The sequence below is a fragment of the Schistocerca gregaria genome, chromosome 11, assembly GCF_023897955.1.
Source record: "Schistocerca gregaria isolate iqSchGreg1 chromosome 11, iqSchGreg1.2, whole genome shotgun sequence".
NCBI lineage: Eukaryota > Metazoa > Arthropoda > Insecta > Orthoptera > Acrididae > Schistocerca > Schistocerca gregaria.
The window spans coordinates 140630265-140652416 of record NC_064930.1 but is presented as its reverse complement, the minus strand read 5'-3'; the positions used below and the strand labels follow the sequence as shown (position 1 = coordinate 140652416).

The window sequence follows — 22152 nt, the reverse complement described above, 5'->3', positions numbered from 1 at the left end:
TATGTCCTTTTTGTCTTGGGGTGTATACTACACTGAAGCGCCGACTCTGCGTGTACAGAGATATGTAATCTAGGCGCTGAGTCCGGAACCGCGTGACTGCTACGGTCGCAGGTTCGAATCCTGCCTCGGGCATGGGTGTGTGTGACGTCCTTAGGTTAGTTAGGTTTAAGTAGTTCTAAGTTCTAGGGGACTGATGACCTCAGACGTTAAGTCCCATAGTGCTCAGAGCCATTTGAACCAGAGATATGTAAACAAGCACAATACGGCGCTCCGGTCGAGAACGCCTATACAAGGCAGGAACTGTCTGGCGCAGTTGTTAGATGAGTTGCTGCTGCTACAACGGCAGGTTATCAAGATTTAAGAGAGTTCGAACTGGTGTTATAGTCGGCGCACGAGCGATGGGACACAGCATCTCCGAAATAGCGATGAAGTGGGAATTTTGCCGTGCGACCACTTCACGTGTGTACCGTGAATACCAGGAACCCAGTGAAACATCAAATCTCCCACAACGTTCCGACCGGAAAAAGATCCTGCGATAACGGCGCCGACGACGACTGAAGGGAATCGTTGGACGTGACAGAAGTGCAACCTTTCCACAAATTGCAGATTTCAAAGTCGGGCGATTAACAAGTGTCAGCGTGCGAACCATTCAACGAAACATCATCGATATGGGCTTTCGTAGCCGAAGGCCACCACGTGTACCTTCGATGACTGCACGACACCAAGCTTTACGCCTCTCCTGGGCCCGCCAACACCGACATTGGACTGTTGATGACTGGAAACATGTTGCCCGGTCGGACGAATATCGTTTCAAATTGTATCGAGCGGATGGACGTGTACAGGTATAGACACAACCTCAGGAATGCATGGATCCTGCATGTCAGCAGGGGACTGTTCAAGTTGGTGGAGGTTCCGTAATGGTGTGAGGTGTGTGCAATTGGAGTGATATGGGACACCTGATACGTCTAGATACAGGTAACACGTACGTTATCATCCTGTCATATCACCTGCATCCATTCGTGTCCATAGTGCATTCCGACAGACTCGAGCAGTTCCAACACGACAATGCGACCCCCCACACGACCACAATTGCTGCAGAGTGCCTCCCGGAAAACTCTTCTGAGTTTAAACACTACCCCTGACTACCAAACTCCCCAGACGTGAACATTATCGGGCATATGTAGGATGCCTTGCAACGTGCTGTTCAGCAGAGATCTCCACTGCCTCGTACTCTCACAGATTTACGGACAGCCCTGCAGGATTCATGGTGTCAGTTCGCTCCAGCACCACTCCAGACGTTAGTGGAGTCCCTGCCACGTCGTATTGCGTCACCTCTGAGTGCTCCGGGGGCGCTACAAAATATTACGCAGGCGTACCAGCTTGTTTGCCCCTTCATTGTAATCATAATTTCTTAGTAAAAGTAATATTTCTTTATTTTCATTACTAATGACATGAAAGTAAATTTTAAATTCAATACAGACACGTCGGATTGCTTTATATCAGTAACACTATCCTTACAACAACAAAATTATTTTATTTTCTATTTTATGTTTCTCGGTTTTGTAACAAAGGTTACTTTATTTTGACTGTTCGTATGTCTGTGCGATTACGAATGAAAAATGAAAAGATTAATGGACTCTTGTTGAAAGGTGGTGACACCACGAAGAGCGGACAGGGTGTTGGACGTGCAAGACTGTTCACAGAACGCGGAGGTCGCTCGCTGAAATGCGAGACAGGCGGCGATGTGTGGCAGAGTACAGCGCCGGTGCAGGAACAAGTGTTTGACGGCACAGTAATCAGCGCACACTGTCCATCGTGGGGACCCGCTATACACGGCCCCTAGGTATTCCCATATGGGTGCAACAGCATCGTCAAGATGGGACAGTAGACCAACGGAAACGTGTCGTTGCTCTCCCCACACCACGTTGATGGTAGTATCGATATACGCCTGAACTTTGCTCCGAGCGTTGTTATGCAGTGGGGGAACATTCAGCTGTGTTTCCGAGGCACCTGCAGTGCTAATCCACAGTCACAGCTGTGAACTACGAGAACATTATCCTTTCGCGCCCGTTATCTTTACTACCCGGACAGCCTCTGAGCGGCCGCAATGAGCGGCTCCTGTGTGCCGACGGCCGCTCCTCATTGAAATCGTACAATGAGCTGGGGCCGCCATTCTTCCGCCACTGCGGGGTCCTTCATTACGGCAAGTGATCCTCCACCCCCCCCCCCCCCCCGGCCTGAATCATAATTAAGTAGCAGTAAGCGCCCGCTGACGTCGCAACCCGCGCCGCGCGGCCGCGTTGCGGGTAGCGGGGCTTAAGGCGCGCGCCGGGGCGTGGCTTCCAGAGATCACCAGAGCGCTTCGAAACAGAACGCCTTCTCTCTATCTGCGTCTGCGCTGCAAACGGTTTCATTCAGGGAGCTTCACCGATAAAATAATAACAACGGTCCGTAGCGTCCCACGTTCTGCTCTTCCCAGCCTCCTTTACACTCCCCCCAAATCCCTAAAATACAGGGTGTTTCACATCTTCCGATTTAAAAAAAAAAATCATAACTATTATGTTATTTGAGATATATGCGTGAAAAACGTACAGCGGGAATGAGAAAACTCTCGACTTTTACATGGTTCCCGCTAGGTAGCAGCAATGTGCGCCCACTTTAGTTGTGGCCCTGCAAGACTGTTATATGGCTTTCACACTGTTTCTGACCACTGATATATATTACTTAGTTATAAACGATAACAGTTTCCTCTAATTGGCGTACAGAAACCACGCAAATCACTGCGCATGCGCACCAGGCGATATGTTCAATATCCTATCGACCTCTTACGTCAGCGGCTTAGGCGGCTATTCTTCAAAATTATTAATTTAAACTTTCTCGTGCGTGTTATGAAAGGAAAAAAAAGACGTTTCTAAACGCTATGCAAAAACTATATACCTTTATAAACCCTTACGTTTATTAACCCTTCCAACCGCAAAAGTTCCGTTGTGAGAAACCCAGACAAGCAAAATTATTCAGCACTTACGTCTGCGCTGTTAAAACTCGCAATATTTTGAGGTATAATTTACACATACGTCACTTTTTATTTTATTTTCTAAGCGCAAGAAGTAGAGAGGATATAAAATGTAGACTGGCAATGGTCAGAAACGCGTTTTTTGGTGAAGAGAAATTTGTTAACATCGAGTATAGATTTAAGTGTCAGGAAGTCGTTTCTGAAACTATTTGTGGGGAGTGTAGTGATGTATGGATGTCAAACATCGACGATAAATGGTTTAGACGTGGAGAGAATAGAAGCTTTCGAAATGAGGTGCTACAAAAGAATGCTGAAGATTACATGGGTAGATCACATAACTAATGAGGAGGTATTGAATAGAATTGGGGAGGAGTTTGTGGCACAACTTGTCTAGAACAAGGTATCGGTTCGTAGGACATGTTCTGAGGCATCAAGGGATCACCAATTTAGCATTGGAGGGCAGCGTGGAGGGTAAAAATCGTAGAGGGAGACCAAGAGATGAATACACTAAGCAGATTCAGAAGGATGTAGGTTGCAGTAGCTACTGGGAGATGAAGAAACTTGCACAGGATAGAGTAGCATGGTGAGCTGCATCAAACCAGTCTCTGGACTGAAGACCACAACAAGTGCAAGAACAAGAGGTTTAGACTCTCAAGTTATATTTTAATAATCTTGTATTAGCATTAACAATCACTTCAGCGAAAATGTATCACGGCACACGTGTTTCTAACTTGAGCAGCTTTTCTAGGCGAATTACAGGCTGTTTTACGGCTCGATAGATGACGAGTGTTCTCTATCAGGCTGTCAGTGTCAACTTCCCCTGCAGCACTGTGGCCCGTCGTAAGAAGTTGTCGTTTACACTTCATAACATATAATACATAATTTCAGTATTCAAAAAGGTGGTCAAATACGAACAGTCCTAGAGTCCCACCCTCCTAGCCGGTCGAGTTGGCCGAGCGGTTCTAGGCGCTACAGTCTGGAACCGCGCGACCGATACGGTCGCAGGTTCGAATCCTGCCTCGGTCATGGATGTGTGTGATGTCCTTAGGTTCAAGTAGTTCTAAGTTCTAGGGGACTAATGACCTCAGAAGTTAGTCCCATAGCGCTCAGAGCCATTTGAGTCTAATACACGCGACCCTATCGGGACCGACTGCAAGCGCGACGTACTCTCCGCCATGCACTTGGCGGCGGACTATTAATGCGAGCGCCTGCTGCCGGGCAGTCGCGTCGGCCCTGCGAGGTCGCGGTCTGGTTAGCGGGTGTGTGCTTTGGCTCGCTTCCACGTGCCATAAACACGGCGCATGGCTCTCTGCTATAACCGAGGCTATAGTCGCTAAGACGGGGATGTGGCTGTCACACATATCAGGCGCGTGCAACCAGCCCGGGCCGTGCGGAAAGGCTGCGTACAGGCGCGAGGCGAAGAAAAAGGAGGATATAGGGGGCGATGCAGTAGCGAGATAACGCCGGCTCTGCGTTGCGCAAGATGCGTGCGGCCGCGCTGCTCGGCAGTGCTAAGTGGCGGGGCCTGGGACGCGCTATTTCCGGAGAATGGAGGAGTGCAGCGGGTGGAATGAAGAGGTTGAGAGGAAGACAGAACGGGCAGTGAGAGAGAGGAGAAGGAAAATATAAGTACACAAACAGGTGACAATTCTGGCGAGAAAAGATTTCAGACACTCGGTATAAAGAGTTTGGTAACGAAAAGGAGAAGATGAGGAAGCTGAAAAAAATATACAAGAGTGTGTGTGAGAGAGAGGGAGAGAGAGAGAGAGAGAGAGAGAGAAAAGAGAGAAAGATAAGAATACATCATGAGATGCTAGTTCCCTCGAAAGAAAGAGAGCAGACATTAGATATGAAGAATTTCATAAGAAAATGAAGATGAAGATGAAAAAGAGAATACAGAGTTACAGAGGAAAGCAAAAGAGCAAACCAGGCTCGAACCTGGAGAAAAAAATTACTTCTGGAGCAGAAATGAAGAACAACACAATTCAAAAAGAAAAACAGAGAGAGAGAGAGAGAGAGAGAGTACAAATACAGAAAATGTCCAGACGAGGAAATAGCGGTATTTAATGTCTACATGTGCATCTGGTCCACTTATAAGTAGGCTGTTTAGGTTTTTATGTTGGTAACGCCACGTAGCGCTCTGTATGAAAATCACTGGCTGTGCTGTGTGCAGTCTTTGGCTGGTTGGCATTGTTGGAATATTCGCTATTGTAGTGTTGGGCAGCTGGATGTGAACAGCGCGTAGCGTTGCGCAGTTGGAGGTGAGCCGGCAGCAGTGGTGGATGTGGGGAGAGAGATGGCGGAGTTCTGAAATTTGTAAGACTGGATGTCATGAACTGCTATATATAATATTATGACTTTTGAACACTATTAAGGTAAATACATTGTTTGTTCTCTATCAAAATCTTTCATTTGCTAACTATGCCTATCAGTATTTAGTGCCTTCAGTAGTTTGAATCTTTTATTTAGCTGGCAGTATTGGCGCTCGCTGTATTGCAGTAGTTCGAGTAACGAAGATTTTTGTGTACGACGAAAAACTAGCAAAGAGTCTGCTCGTTCGAGCTTTATTGATTTATTAGAACGGCACAACGGTAACGAAAAACCGAACATCATCGGTCAGCGTAAACGTAATTAATGGCTGACCAGTGATCTAACAGAGGGGCAAATGGTAGTTGTACGACCGGACATCTGTATTATTTCGAGTCCACTGAATAGCAGTGTAAATAGCCATAAGTAAAGTGGAATGAGATTTTCACTCTGCAGCGGAGAGTGCGCTGATATGAAACTTCCTGACAGGTTAAAACTGTGCGTCGGAACGGGACTCGAAGTCGGGACCTTTGCCTTCCGTGGGCACGTGCTCTACCGTCTGAGCTACCCAAGCACGACTCACGACACGTCGATAAGTAAAGCATTTGTTACAGCGTAGTACGCGAATGAAATGGCGATTACGAGCAATGTGTGGTTCACGGCTGCATCGCGGGATGTGGCTTTCCGTTTACTGCAAGCGTCAACTCCAGTTTGCAATATGTGATGATGTAACTGACGTATTGCGATTTAACAAACACCATTCTTTCAGCGATTTTTCAAATTATTGATTGCGTAAGAAAAAATACGGGGTATTCATTAAAAAACCATAAGTTTGCGTTGAAAATAATATTTGCCTTCGGTTTAGTGTGTCCTAGTCTTTACTTTCACGAGCCTCTGCCATACATTCATACCCGTCAAAGTCGTTCTTCAGAGTCTATTGTTGTTCCAAATATATTTGCGCTGAAACGTTTAAGTGGACCATTCTGCATAGAACATCGATGTTCCGTGAGCCACCTTTACACCCCATGGCGGACCGTTTCTCTGATACGATTCGTTTGTTTCGTGCTTCCCTGATCCAATCGCTAGGATGAACGACTGGGAAACACATCTCTTCTACTGCACGTCTTTGCTTTTCATATTCTGAGTGGTAGCAGTATGGACAAAAAAGGAGGAAAATGCCTACTAAAAATGGGCTCTAAACTGGATATCTTAAAGAGTTAGGAACACCTGTTCGTCTTCGCTACTACGATACACGTGTCTTCTACAGAACAAGCACTCATAGCTGCTACGGTATGCATTTTGGAACCAATGTTTACTAGACAATTTTTTCTCGTTTTGCTCCATACTACGCCCTCCCAAAATATATAAAGCAAAGTGCTTGCATTATAAAAAATTTGTTTCACAGTATAGAAGATGAAGAAAGTACGCATTCTACAGCCTGTGTTCTTGCTTCGAACGATTGTCCCTGTCACGTTCCTCTATACTGAAAGTTCCAGTTGGGACACTTTGTATACCGGAGGATGTAACACGTTGCCTGACCTCTTCTCCCACACAATTTCAACAGTAAACCTCTCCGTGACACACAATGCCTCTTTTGTAGCGTGTGCCACCGGAGTTCGCTGAGCTCTCGCTCCGACTAAACTATCCCGTGACGAAACGCGCCGCTCTTCTCTGGATCTTCTCTGCCTCTTCTAACAGTCCTACCCAAGGGCCCCAGACTGCTAAGTAACGCTCACGAAGTTGCCTCGCAGTTTTTCTGACGCCACTTCTCTCGTCAATGATTTACATTTGCTTAACATCGTTCCAACGACTCTCAAAGGATCTGCTGTCTTTACTATTTGTTCATTCCACTTTGTGTCCTTATGGAGGGTTACTCCTGCGTATTTTACGGCTGTTACTATTTCCTGCTGCCCGCCTCCATCGCTGAGTGATCAGCGGGCTGCCTGCCAAGCGGGGGACGTGGCTTCCATTCCCGACGCTGTCAGGTTATTTCCCCCCCCCCCCCCTCCCCCCTTATTGGGCGGACTGGTGTGGGATGCTCAGCGGATTTAGGATCTGCTTGACCGAGAAGTAGCGGCTCCAGATCACGGAAACTGACAATGGCCGGGCAGCCGGGCTTCCATACCGCATCCAATGACACCAATGCCGAAGGATGAGACGGCGGTCGGTCGGTGCCAGTGTACCCCACAGCGCCAGTGTCGATTTTGCTCCGGTAAGAACGACGTGTTGAGTTCTATCTGCAAGGCAGTCTTGAATCCAGTCCCAAATCTGGTCCGATACTCGGTAAGCTCGCGATTTTCTCAGTAAACGGCAGTGCGGGACGGTGTCACATGCCTTTCTGAAGGCGGGGAACACGGCATCAACCTGAGCCCCGTTGTCCACAGAACTGTGGATCTCGTCGAGAAACAAGAGCCAAATGAGTTTCGCAAGGTCTCTGTTTGCGGAATCTACGCTGATTTTTATAGGAGAGATTCACATTCTCCAGACCCGTGATCATGTGTGAGCATAAAACGTCTTACATAATTCTACGTACTGGTGTCAGTGACATAGACCTATGATTATGCTGACCCTCGAGAAAAACAAGAATGACTTTCTTTTCCAATGGCCTGGTACCCTTCGTACAACGCAAGCACGGAAGTATTAGTTTGATGAAACACACAAACGCGAAAGGAAATGAAACTGTAGACAAATATATCCCTTTTCATCTTCCTCTCCTAGCGTCAATTCCCAATTTTTTAGGATATGCACTGGAGAGATTTTAGTTCATCCTGGACTTCATATTCACTTTATTTGTATTTTTAATCAAAAAATGGCTCTGAGCACTATGTGACTTAACTTCTGAGGTCATCAGTCGCCTAGAACTTAGAACTACTTAAACCTAATTAACCTAAGGACATCACACACATCCATGTCCGAGGCAGGATTCGAACCTGCGACCGTAGCGGTTGCAGGGCTCGAGACTGTAGCGCCTAGAACTGCACGGCCACTCCGGAAGGCTTTTTTTCGCTTATTAATTTTCGAGTGAACACATTCAATTATTTAAATACGTAAAAGCTGTGAAAGAAGGTATACATAATAAAATGCATTACGACTGTTTAAAAATTAGTTTACAAATATACCAAATGCTATGACAGTGAGGTTCATTCGGTTTATAAGGTCTCATCTTGGTTTCCAGCGTGGATAGAGACAGGACAAGCAGTGAATATCGTCAAGGCTGCCTCTCTTCTACAGTTTTTTCCGCTCTTAGAATTGGAGGCGCAAACAGGGAACCCGTCCAGCATTCTTTTTAAGTGCCTCGTAGCGCGAATATCCCCCAACCCCCTCCAACCGTTGGTTGATTCACTGTGCAAATTGTAGCCCCGTCTTCCTGAAACGCAGGCATAGGAACTTCTTTACTCCACACAGTTTCTCTGCATCTCTCAAATCCTGCTTATGGAAGTGGGAGGAATACTCTCAGATGTCTATTCCTTTACTGTCTCCACAGTCCTAAAGTGTAATAGACGAACACACTTATATTTGAAAAGTTCATGCCACATTTTGTGTAAACTGAAGGAGTACTCTTATACGAACAGCTCAGGCGAAAAAAGTTAGGATGACGGACTCAGAATGTAAAAGGGCCATAGAAAGAGGAATCACGTGTAAACCGACCTTCAAAGACTCCAGTACAACATTTTGTGTTTGATGTGAAGATATTTTGAAAGTGAAGTGAGTTTTGACAAAAATCACTTCACCAAATATGTGGACACATGGGTTGTACGATTACTGTCTATTGTTCGAGAAGTACTGTTCAAGATTACATCTGTGTTAGCAGAAAATGAAGAAAAAAGTATTTCAGTGGTTCGTTAAATATATTTTCTGCGTGTAATGGAGATTTATTGAGAGATCTTTTTTCCGAAACCTTTGAAGAGTTGGAAGTTCCTAAAACATAAGCAGTTTTTTGTGGATGTACAGTACACACATAGGTATTTGTCTAACAGAAGTAATTTTTGGTCTCCCCACGTAGCTGTAACGAGGTCTCAAGACACAGAGGAATTACAGACTCTGGCTGCGGGTGGGCATTCACTTAAATCAATGGGGTAAGTGGAAAATTAGCGCCGGCCGGGATTCCAACTCGGGTCTGCTGATTGCTAGGCAGGTGCTCCGACCACCAAGCCATCCTAACTCAGCGGTCGACGCAACTGCGCCTCCTGGCACACGCAAATCCTCACGTTATGCCCACACTTCTGATGGAATGCCCTTTGCCCCTTACCGTCAATACTCGCGGCATTTCGCCGATTCCCGAAAGCATTCGTCCGTGGTGTGCATCTCCACGGAAGATACCACTGACTGTCTCACATTAGTTATATATACGTGCTGTCTGTCTTTTCGGACATGTCCGAGAGAACAGACGCCATATATGTATAATATGATCAACATCATGTTGTCTGCATTAATAACTGCTGGAAAGAAGGTATTTTCAGTATATATTGTCAGGAACTCAAATGATCTTAGCCTCGCATCTTACAATACTTTGATAAGCAATATGTCTGGCAACCTCTTAATTAATAAAAATTTTTAAATGTTAGTAGCTGTCTGTGGACACCCTATTGTAACTGCATGGAAACCTGATACGTGAAGAAGGGCAGATGAGTATTTGTCTTGTAACTACAGCTTCTGGTGGCCGCTAGGGGACTGTTAATACGGGCAAAATTATTTGACCTTCATTAATAGTGTTGGAAAGAGGCCAGCACAAGGGTAGCGACAATGTGAGGGCTGCAGGAGGAATGAGTTTTCTGTTCACCTTATGCTGCTTGTGTGGGGCATACCTCTCTTGCTGTTTCACTAATTTACACTGCTTACAACATTAGAGTGTTTTTTTTTTATAACAGGTTAATCGATATAGTACTGAAAACCTCGAATTAATTGTTAGTGTACATAAAACGAGAATATGAAGAGCGAAATGCTGTACACCAGATACACTTGCACGAATAGCTCCTGGTGTCCCTCACGGTTCAATGCAATGATCAAAACTCCTTTACGCTCAGTAAAAATTACTCGCAAGAAATTCTACTTACAAAGTCGGTTCTTCCTAAACAAGTTGGGCGCGTCAGACGTTTTTAATGCTCGTGAAAATGCTCCAGTGATACTTCTCTGGACACTTTAACAAAGGAAACAATGCTTAGAGATACGGAACACCCCCTTGTGCTGAGCGATAATTGTCAAGCAGTTAAAAGACGACTGTAAATCTCTGTCAGTTAAAAGTTGGCTCTACCAGGCTATCTGAGGGTCGTTTCGAGATGTTTCCCACTATCGTCTTGTCCCAATGCAGCTCTTGTTTAGGGCACTGCCCGAACAACGAAAAAAGTGAGTGTTCAAAACAGACAACTTCAGTTGCACCATCCAATGTATGCTAACAGAAAGTATGAAAGAAATTCAGTACACAATACTGTTGGGCAATGGCCTTGTACGAGTAAGGTCTGGTGTCCCCCACGGCACTTTATCACGACCGATGCTATTTCTGTTCTCTGCATCACTTGTAACGAATTTTTACTTACGAAGGAGGGTATTCAAAAGTTTCTTTCAACGGCTCGGAATCTTTCAGCGCAGGTCAAAGACCAGTAATGGGTTCTCCAACTACTTCTAGACACAAAATAACGCTTGTAGGTGTGAGCTGTTCGCGTTTGCACGATATATGTCAGTATTATAGAAATCATATGGCAGTGTAACGTGTGTAGCCCTCTCTACAGCTTAGCTACGTGTCACTTATATAAAATTTAGAGTACCAAAGACACAATACAAAAAATAACAATGTTATATGAATAAGTACAGAAATAAAGCGCCCAGGCAAAGATGTAAGTATACACAGGTACATGTTCTTCTTCTCCTATTACAGTTCGGCATGGCTCAATACGCCATACACGATCACTATAATTTCCATTCCACATTACTGCAGCAGTTTAGCGAAATCCTACCTGTAATAACGGGTCCAAAGGGTCGGAAAGATGCTTCCAACACGGCCGATAGATCTCCTGAGAGAGATATCGTACAGCGGTTGGAACCAGCTTCCTTTTTCGTACAGAACGGAAACTTTTTTTTTTATTATTCTGCGACACATGCGGTCATTACTCGGCCATATTCGGCCCAGAGAACACGGCTGTTACTAGTAATAAGGCCGCCCCTTAATGAAATTGCTCACAAAAAGGAAGGAGTCAACAGTCGGGCAGAACAGGGTGTGTTGATATGCACACCGTGTCCGACCACTTGCTTACCTTGGGCTGCCGTGTGTGGGACCAGCAGGTAGAGGGCGATCGCAGACACCAGCACCAGCTGACGGCACGTCAAAGGCGCCGCCGGCGATTTTCCGGGCGGAGAAAAAGCCATTTTCCCCGATTTTTTTTTCCCCTCCCTATTTGCCTCAAGCGATACTCATAGCAGATTCCGCCGCGGGCGAAACTGTTTTGGCAGTTTGCACTGACTAGAGACCGGTAACGGAGTGACTAGAAAAAGTAACTGGTCTGAGGCTCGTTAAACTATTCAGAAAAAGACTACTGAAGCTAATTGTTTTTTCCCGGATTCGCGCTCAGATTCTTCCTCAAACGGCGGATGGCGACATGTTTCGCGTGCGCGGAATCAGGCGAAAGAAGTCCCGAGCGCGGGGTACGAGACTGTCGCGAAGTCCCGGCAGAGAGAGAGAGAGAGAGAGAGAGAGAGAGAGAGAGACACACAGAAAGCTGTACGGTACGTTCTGTGTGTCTGTGTGACCGCTTGCTGCTCCGACGCGTAACGTGCGGCAGCAGTTTTGCGACTGATGAGCGACGAGTTCGAATGGCGCACGGCTTGGCGCCGGCGTTTGACCGCTCGTCTGTCTCCGTGGCGCTTCGGCTGCCCTCGGCGGCCGCGTGGTGGTGGTGGTGGGGGAACAGAGCGAGACAGCTGAGGGCTCATCCGCGCATTAGCTCCGCGCGTCGCCTTACCGGGACCGCAACTATCCGCAACATTCATTATCGGCCGTAATGCGAAACTGCATCGCATAAGCTGCGCCACTTTACAGTACGTTCTTAGGAGCACTTTTCCTTCACCGTTATTCCGTTCCAAATGCGGCATCGTACACTCACTAAACTGCAATGACAGAACTCGTTCGCAATAAAAAACCTAGGTAAAGCCTTCCTCAACAAGTATCGATAGCGTTTATGCACTACTGGCCATTAAAATTGCTACGCCAAGAACAAATGCAGACGATAAACGGGTATCCACTGGACAAATATATTATACTACAACTGACATGTGACTACATTTCAAGCAATTTGGGTGCATAGATCCTGAGAAATCAGTGCCCAGAACAACCACCTCTGGCCGTAATAACGGCCTTGATACGCCTGGGCATCGAGTCAAACAGAGCTTTGATGGCGTGTACAGGTACAGCTGCCCGTGGAGCTTCAACACGATACCACAGTTCATCACGAGTAGAGTGACTGGCGTATTGTGACGAGCCAGTTGCTCGGCCACCATTCACCAGACGTATTCAGATGGTGAGAGATCTGGAGAATGTGCTGGCCAGGGCAGCAGTCGAACGTTTCCTGTATCCAGAAAGGCCCGTACAGGACCTGCAACATGCGGTCGTGCATTATCCTGCTGAAATGTAGGGTTTCGCAGGGATCGAATGAAGGGTAGAGCCACGGGTCGTAACACATCTGAAATGTAGCGTCCACCAGGCAACGCCGGTCAGCTGCTGTTTGTGTGTGAGAAATCGGTTGGAAACTTTCCTCATGTCAGCACGTTGTAGGTGTCGCCACCGGCGCCAACCTTGTGTGAATGCTCTGAAAAGCTAATCATTTGCATATCACAGCATCTTCTCCCTGTCGGTTAAATTTCGCGTCTGTAGCACGTCATCTTCGTGGTGTAGCAATACGTAATTTTCTGTCCCTAAGTGACATAGGGGATCCAGTATTAGACTCAGAATTTAAGCGAGCTTTGGAGGACTTAAGATCGAATAAGGCACAACGGATAAATAAAAACATTCCATCAGAATTTCTAAACTGACTGAGGCAAGTAGCAAGGACACAAGTAATCTCGTTGCTCTAACGGTTCAAATGGCTCCGAGCATTATGGGACTTAACATCTGACGTCATCAGTCCCCTAGACCTTAGAACTACTTAAACCTAACTAACCTAAGGACATCACACACTTCCATGCCCGAGGCAGAATTCGAACCTGCGACCGTAGCAGCAACGGACTGAAGCGCCTAGAGCCGCACGGCCACAACGGAGCAGCAGCAGCGAGGTTCCAGACTGAAGCACCTACAACCGGTCGGCTACAGCGGGCGGCCCCGTTGGTTTGCAGACTATATGCGACTGGCGAGATGCCATCAAAAAGACTTTCGGGAAAAACATCAGCCACACAGGCCAGTAGTTGTGGCCGAGCGGCTCTAGGCGCTTCAGTCCGTTGCTGCTACGGCCGCAGGTTCGAATCCTGCCTCGGACACGGATGTGTGTAATGCCCTTAGGTTAGTTAGGTTTAAGTAGTTCTAAGTGCTAGGGGACTGATGACCTCCGATGTTAAGTCCCATAGTGCTCAGAGGCATTTGAACCATTTGATCATCCATACATTTCGGAAGATTGAAAGACGGAGACAAGTGAGAGAATCATCGCACACTCAGGTAAAAAGCTCATGCATCCAAGTTGCTGATAAGAATAATATACAGCAAAATGGAAAAGAAAACTGGGGATGTATATCAGAATGCAGGCTTTCTCGGCGAATCTTGAAGATAGATTCTTCTCGGGTTGACAGCCGAGTCAATGCGTTGTTCTCCAGCAACGTTTCAGCAAGTTTCTTACTTGCCACCTTCAGGCGAAGACTTCGCCTGAAGGTGGCAAGTAAGAAACTTGCTGAAACGTTGCTGGAGAACAACGCATTGACTCGGCTGTCAACCCGAGAAGAATTTAACTGGGGATGTGTTAGACTAATATGAGTTCGGCTTTAGTAAAGGTAAAGGCACCAGAGGAGCAATTTTGAAGTTGCGGTAAATCATGTAAGCACGACCAAATAAAAATCAAGACGCGTTCGTAGGATTTGTAGACCTGGAAAAAGCGTTTGACAATGTCAAATGACGCAGGATATTAGAATTTCTGAGGAAGGTAGTGGTCGGCTATAGGAAAAGAACGGTAATATGCGATATGTGCAAGAGGCAAGAGGTAATAATAAGAGTGGACGACCGAGAAATGCTCGTACTAAAAAGGGTGTATATGTTCCGTTGAGATTGTATTGACAATAAAGTTTATATTGAAAAACAAAAGGGTAACACATTTGGTGCGCCACCCTGTAGACACATAAACGGCAGCAGCGCGATGCGTCCCATGCGATTTGGCAGGAAGTCGTCAGAAGTTGCAGAGTGTGTTTGGCCTGGAGCCCGGAGCTCTGAGAGCTGCGATGACGTGCTCCACACATGGAGGGCCGCCAGAAGGCGCAGCGCACTTGTAGCTGGCTGGCCGCTGTTGCTGCGTGCGGGCGCCTCGTACGTACACTCGCCCTCGTGGAGGCGCAACGTGGCAGGGGGCGGGAGTTCAACCGGGTATCGGGCAAGGTCTGCGTTTCATGTCGCGAGTTCTGAACGGGCAACAATTGCAGAGGTAGAAGCGACTTCGGGAGTTCCGCGATGGACTGTTAGAGGACAGTCGCTACTCACAATACGCTACCTGTTCAAAGCGTCTGGAGAGCTGCGTGTAACGCTCAACTGAACGCCGGTGCAATATGACGGGCAGTGACCGCTGAATGCACCGATGAGGGGCGCTCAGTCATTTCGGATGTCGCCTGACTAAGAAATACGCTGATAAGGCGAAACATTACGACACTGCCCGCGGCGATGCTGGATGCCGTCTGGTTATGCTGCGGGCAGCAGAAGCGTGCGAGCGGAGTAGACACGGACGCGGGATCACCCTGTAAAGCGGAGATGGTTCAGATGGCTCTGAACGCCATGGGAGTTAACATCTACGGTCATCAGTCCCCTACAACTTAGAACTACTTGAACCTAACTAACCTAAGGACAGCACACACGTACATGCCCCAGGCAGGATTCGAACCTGCGACCGTAGCGGTCGGGCGGTTCCAGACTGTAGCGCCTAGAACCGCTCGGCCACCCCGGCCGGCACTTGTTGGTGCCCCAGCATTGACTTCTGCTGCAATTTGCCGAAGGGTCTCACTTCTGTACGTCGAAACATTCTCTTCAATCGTCGTTGGTCCCGTTCTTGAGGGATCTTTCCCGGCCGCAGCGATGTCGGAGATTTGATATTCCTGATATTCACGGTACACTCGTGAAATGGACGTACGGGAAATCCCCACTTCATCGCTACCTCGGTGACGCTGTGTCGCATCGCTCTTGCGCCTACTGTAACCGAGTGTAACATCACGTTCAAACTCTTCACACTTGATAAGCTGCCACTGTAGCATTAGTATCCTTTCTAACAACTGCGCCAGACACTTGTTGTCTTATCTAGGCGTTGCTGACCGCACCGCCGCAATCTGCCTGTTTACACATCTCTGTATTTGTGCTGCACGCCTGTACCACTTTCGTTGGTGCTTCAGTGCAGTTTGTAACCTCTCCGTCTTGCGTGCGAGGCGGGGAAAGTAGCCTCTGCCGCGTGCCGGTACTGCGGCCTGCAGAGTTGCAAAGTGCAGCTGTACACACCGCGAGCGAGGCCGCAGCTAGCGCGTGCAGATAAACACTGCGGTTCCGATCTACTTTATGTCCCGGGCTGCCTACACTGTGGACGGGGGTGACTTGTGTGTGTTTACTCGCTGCCCGCACCGCCTCTGAGCGGAGGCTTCGCTCGCCGCTCTGGTATCGGGGCGAGTCGGCGGGCATTCTTTGGCACACACCTCCCCTGCTCCACTGGCCAGCTCGCCAGCCAAAAGCTGCACGCAGGTCTCGTCTTGTCGGGCCGTGCTTCGCAAAACACACACACACACGAACTACGCATGACAAGCGCGTTATATCACACCTTTTTGTAGCACCCGTGTCATCCCCTGACATTCGCGTCTCCTTTCGTGTTCCCCACGGCTCGATACTTGGACCATTTTTATTCGCAATCGTCACAGCGTCTGTTGTCGTACATCAGCCACACATTATCTTTTTTTACTCCGGTATTCTTTATTTATTCGCGCCCTTATGTCATACAATTTTTCAGCCAACATCGCATCTGTATTCCGCAAGCCACCTTAAGGTGTGTGGCGGAGAGTACTTTCTATATCACTGTCACTACTTCCCTTCTCCTGTTCCAGTCGCGAATGGTTCGCGGGAAGAACGATTTGCTGGTAAGTTTCCGTGTGAACTCAAATGCCTCTGACTTTCGCGACATAACCTAGCAACCCTCCCCCCCCCCCCCCTTCCATGAATCACGGACCTTGGCGTTGGTTGGGAGGCTTGCATGTCTCAACGATACAGATAGCCGTGCCGCAGATGCAACCACAACGGAGGGGTACCTGTTGAGAGGCCAGACAAACGTGTCGTTCCTGAAGAGGGGCAGCAGCCTTTTCAGTAGTTGCAGGGGCAACAGTCTGGATGATTGACTGATCTGGCCTTGTAAGACTAACCAGAATAGCCTAGCTGTTCTCGTACTGCGAACGGCTCAAAGTAAGGGGAAACTACAGCCGTACTTTTTCCCGAGGGCATGCAGCTTTACTGTATGATTAAATGATGATGGCGTCCTCTTGGGTAAAACATTCCGGAGGTAAAATAGTCCCCCATTCGGATCTCCGGGCAGAGACTACTCACGAGGACGTCTTTATCAGGAGAAAGAAAACTGGTGTTCTACGGGAAGCAGAAAGGTGGAAGGAGTATATAGAGGGTCTATACAAGGGCGATGTACTTGACGACAATATTATGGAAATGGAAGAGGATGTAGATGAAGATGAAATGGGAGATATGATACTGCGTGAAGACTTTGACAGAGCACTGAAACACCTGAGTCGAAACAAGGCCCCGGGAGTAGACAACACTACATTAGAACTATTGACAGCCTTGGGAGAGCCAGTCCTGATAAAACTCTACCATCTGGTGAGCAAAATGTATGAGACAGGCGAAATACCCTCAGACTTCAAGAAGAATATAATAATTCCAATCCCAAAGAAAGCAGGTGTTGACAGATGTGAAAATTACCGAACTATTAGTTTAATAAGTCACAGGTGCAAAATACTAACGCGAATTCTTTAAAGACGAATGGAAAAACTAGTACAAGCCGACCTCGGGGAAGATCAGTTTGGATTCCGTAGAAATACTGGAACACGTGAGGCAATACTGACCTTACCTTAGAAGAAAGATTAAGGAAAGGCAAACCTACGTTTCTAGCATTTGTAAACTTAGAGAAAGCTTTTGACAATGTTGACTGGAATACTCTCTTTCAAATTCTGAAGGTTGCAGCGGTAAAATACAGGGAGCGAAAGGCTATTTACAATTTGGACAGAAAGGACATGGCAGTTATAAGAGTCGAGGGACATGAAAGGGATGCAGTGGTTGGGTAGGGAGTGAGACAGGGTTGTTGCCTATCCCCGATGTTATTCAATCTGTATATTGAGCAAGCAATAAAGGAAACAAAAGAAAAGTTCACAGTTGGAATTAAAACCCAAGTAGAGAGGACATAAAAAGTAGACTGGCAATGGCAAGGAAAGCGTTTCTGAAGAAGAAAAATTTGTTAACAGCGCGTGTAGATTTAAGTGTCAGGAAGTCGTTTCTGAAAGTATTTGTATGGAGTGTAGCCATGTATGGAAGTGAAACATGGACGATAAATAGTTTAGACAAGAAGAGAATAGAAGCTTTCGAAATGTGGTGCTACAGAACAATGCTGAAGATTAGATGGGTAGACCACATAACTAATGAGGAGGTATTGAATAGAATTGGGGAGGAGAGGAGTTTGTGGCACAACTTGACTAGAAGAAGGGATCGGTTGGTAGGACATGTTCTGAGGCATCAAGGGATCACCAATTTGGTATTGGAGGGCAGCGTGGAGGGTAAAAATCGTAGAGGGAGACCAAGAGATGAATACACTAAGCAGATTCAGAAGGATGTAGACTGCAGTAGGTACTGGGAGATGAAGAACCTTGCACAGTATAGAGTAGCATGGAGAGCTGCATCAAACCAGTCTCAGGACTTAAGACCACAACAACCACATACCTAGGAAGAATCACTTTAGTATAAATTGCAGTTGTTTCAAAGAAAATGCCTTTTGCATCCTGCACATCGATAGTTTTATTTTATATTTATGTACCAAGACGCGTTTCGCCTTTTTTGCAAGGCATCTTCAGAAGTGATACCTGTGCATTAGTAAATAAATGACAGAATATGAGTGTTTTGAAGTTTCTCGTTTCAGCACTTACAAAGCAGAAAAAACAGGAATCATAAACATGTATATTCACCAGAACAATTGTCTTAGACAAACCAAACTAATAAAAAGACCCCTACGTAGTAATTGTGTTCCTGTAGACATCCACAGATAGAAGACAAGTTAATCAAATTTAAGCGAACAAACCGTCATATACTGTCATTTATTTACTTTTAGCGCAGGTATCACTTCATAATAAAAATAGGAAGAAGAGATCACGATGTCCGTTGTACGAAACGATAAGGAGAGTTTTCAGGTTTCTCATGGAGGGAAGTATGACATAGAGTATCACTTGAAAACGGCCAAACACAAGTCATCAGATACCAGTGCCGCATCTTTGAGAAGTTTAAGAGACTTCTATCGGTAAGACGCTCCAAGTGATCACGAACTTAAACTAGCTGAAGTGGAAGGCAAAGCTAGAGAACGATAGCTTTTGTTCACGTGACTGTGCGTCTAAACTCACCTAGAAGTGCTTCGAGTCTCAAGTACACTTGCGGCCATACAAAATGCGAAGCCGTTGTTCTTAACGTGCTAGCTCCACACTGTCGTGATTAATTGAATCGAGAAATTTGCCGAGTGAACTGTATTACTATTCTTTCTGATGCATCTAATCACGGAAACACATAACTCTCCCCTGCATCTGAGCAAATTAGAAGTTACCTAAGGTGCCTTGTAAAAAAGGCGAAACGCGTCTGGGTGCATAAATGAAAATAAAAATTGTGCCGGATGCAAAGGGCATTTTCTTTGAAACAATTACAATTTATATACAGCTGCTGCGAAAATGGCTACTACAAGAAACGTGTTAATCAATTTAACTTCTGACTCCTTTAGAAATGTACGCTCTCGGAACTTTAGCAGTAAACGACTTCATCACGCAGAACGACTTCTATCGTCTGCCACTGTATTCGGACGACCGTCTCTCTGACGCTTCACCACATATTAAGTAAAGCTGTAGCGAAAAGCCGTGGTCTTTTGTGTATCTTCTCTGTTTAGTCTGTCTATCGTATTTGGTAGGGTTCCAATAGTGACAGCAACATTTAAGTATTGGCCGAGCGAGGGTTCTGTAAGGTGCCCTCCCTAGTGGGTCGTCTGCACTTCGTCGGAACTCTTGCGATGAAGCTGCCTTGCCTCCGATTAGTCTTACGTCGCCGTTGCACGTAAACCCGCTCCCTAAGCACACGTCCACACACAGAAATTTTATGGACGTGGCTGCTACTTGCGAGTGATGGGTAATCCTCTAATCATACGATCACCTTTTATTTATTTGCAACATGCTGTATTTGTTTACTTTGGCGGTCCACTATGAATCCCGGCACCTAGCGCTTTTACCTGCAAGTGTCTACTTTTCCAGGCGTTAAACATCTATGACGTATATACACTACTGTGCATTACAACTGCTACACCAAGAAGAAATATGCAGATGATACACCGGTACAGCTGCCCGTGCAGCTTCAACACGATACCACAGTTCATTGAGAGTAGTGACTGGCGTATTGTGACGAGCCAGTTGCTCGGCCACCATTGACCAGACGTTTTCAATAGGTGAGAGATCTGGAGAATGTGCTGGCCAGGGCAGCAGTCGAACATTTTCTGCATCCACAAAGGCCCGTACAGGAGCTGCAACATGCGGTCGTGCATTATCCTGCTGAAATGTAGGGTTTCGCAGGGATCGAATGGAGGGTAGAGCCACGGGTCGTAACACATCTGAAATGTAACGTCCACTGTTCAGAGTCCCGCCAATGCGAACAAGAGGTGACCGAGACGTGTAACCGATAGCAGCCAATACCATCACGCCGGGTGATACGCCAGTATGGCGATGACGAATACACGCTTCTAATGTGTTTCACTGCGATGTCGCCAAACACGGATGCGACCACCGTGATGCTGCAAAAACAGAACCTGGATTCGTCCGAAAAAATGACGTTTTGCCATTCGACGTTGAGTACACCATAGCAGGCGCTCCTGTCTGTGATGCAGCGTCAAGGGTAACCGCAGCCACGGTCTCCGAGCTGATAGTCCGTGCTGCTGCAAACGTCGTCGAACTGTTCGTGCAGATGGTTGTCGTCTTGCAAACGTCCCCATCTGTTGACTCAGGGATCGAGACGTGGCTGCACGATCCGTTACAGCCGTGCGGATAAGATGCCTGTCATCTCGACTGCTAAAGATACGAGGCCGTTGGGATCCAGCACGGCGTTCCGTATTACCCTCCTGAACCCACCGATTCCATATTCTGCTGACAGTCATAGGATCTCGACCAACGCGAGCAGCAATGTCGCGATACGATAAACCGCAATCGCGATAGGCTACAATCCGACCTTTATCAAATTCGTTAACGTGATGGTACGCATTTCTCCTCCTTACACGAGGCATCACAACAACGTTTCACCAGGCAACGCCGGTCAACTGCTGTTTGTGTGTGAGAAATCGGTTGGGAACTTTCCTCATGTCAGCACGTTGTAGGTGTCGCCACCGGCGCCAACCTTGTGTGGATGCTCTGAAAAGCTAATCCTTTTCGTATCACAGCATCATCTTCCTGTCGGTTAAATTCTTCTGGCCGGTTTGATGGGGCCCGCCACGATTTCCTCTCCTCTCCTAACCGCTTCATCTCACAGCAGCAATTATTTGCTACACGTATTACAATCACGGTCTACTCCACAAACTGGTGAGGCTAAATTCAAAACAGTACAGACTACCTCTACCAGTCATACGGACGTGCCACTGTGCGCTCTTCGAATCTCAGCTTCGCAGGTAGGACGTGGCCACATAGAAATGGTTCAAATGGCTCTGAGCACTGAAGTGCCTAGAACCGTTCGACCACATAAGGCCGGCTCAGGACAGTAACTACGTATCTGCATCATGATTCGTTCTTTTACGCTTTTCTCCAGCGTGCGGTATATTTCTTTCACGGAATGTGTGAAGGTGAATGTGAAATACACTCCTGGAAATGGAAAAAAGAACACATTGACACCGGTGTGTCAGACCCACCATACTTGCTCCGGACACTGCGACAGGGCTGTACAAGCAATGATCACACGCACGGCACAGCGGACACACCAGGAACCGCGGTGTTGGCCGTCGAACGGCGCTAGCTGCGCAGCATTTGTGCACCGCCGCCGTCAGTGTCAGCCAGTTTGCCGTGGCATACGGAGCTCCATCGCAGTCCTTAACACTGGTAGCATGCCGCGACAGCGTGGACGTGAACCGTATGTGCAGTTGACGGACTTTGAGCGAGGGCGTATAGTGGGCATGCGGGAGGCCGGGTGGACGTACCGCCGAATTGCTCAACACGTGGGGCGTGAGGTCTCCACAGTACATCGATGTTGTCGCCAGTGGTCGGCGGAAGGTGCACGTGTCCGTCGACCTGGGACCGGACCGCAGCGACGCACGGATGCACGCCAAGGCCGTAGGATCCTACGCAGTGCCGTAGGGGACCGCACCGCCACTTCCCAGCAGATTAGGGACACTGTTGCTCCTGGGGTATCG

The 22152-nt window shown here is 47.2% G+C and overlaps 1 protein-coding gene across 49 annotated transcripts in view; it reads right to left on the bottom strand.

The window, feature by feature from the left end:
* The window catches only part of LOC126295245 (basement membrane-specific heparan sulfate proteoglycan core protein), a 1297357-nt gene that overhangs the window by 557928 nt on the left and 717277 nt on the right, over window positions 1-22152 (bottom strand). For 5 of the 49 annotated variants that reach the window (XM_049987636.1, XM_049987643.1, XM_049987648.1 and 2 more), the window contains exon 1: window positions 11569-12104. The exons of 31 other annotated variants lie outside the window; for them this stretch is intronic. In XM_049987636.1, the coding sequence (XP_049843593.1) occupies window positions 11569-11680 (112 nt within the window). In that variant the 5' untranslated portion in view covers window positions 11681-12104. Of the gene's footprint in view, window positions 1-11568; window positions 12129-22152 lie in introns of those variants that run through there. 13 more of the 49 variants (XM_049987639.1, XM_049987641.1, XM_049987650.1 and 10 more) reach the window with 5 other exon arrangements.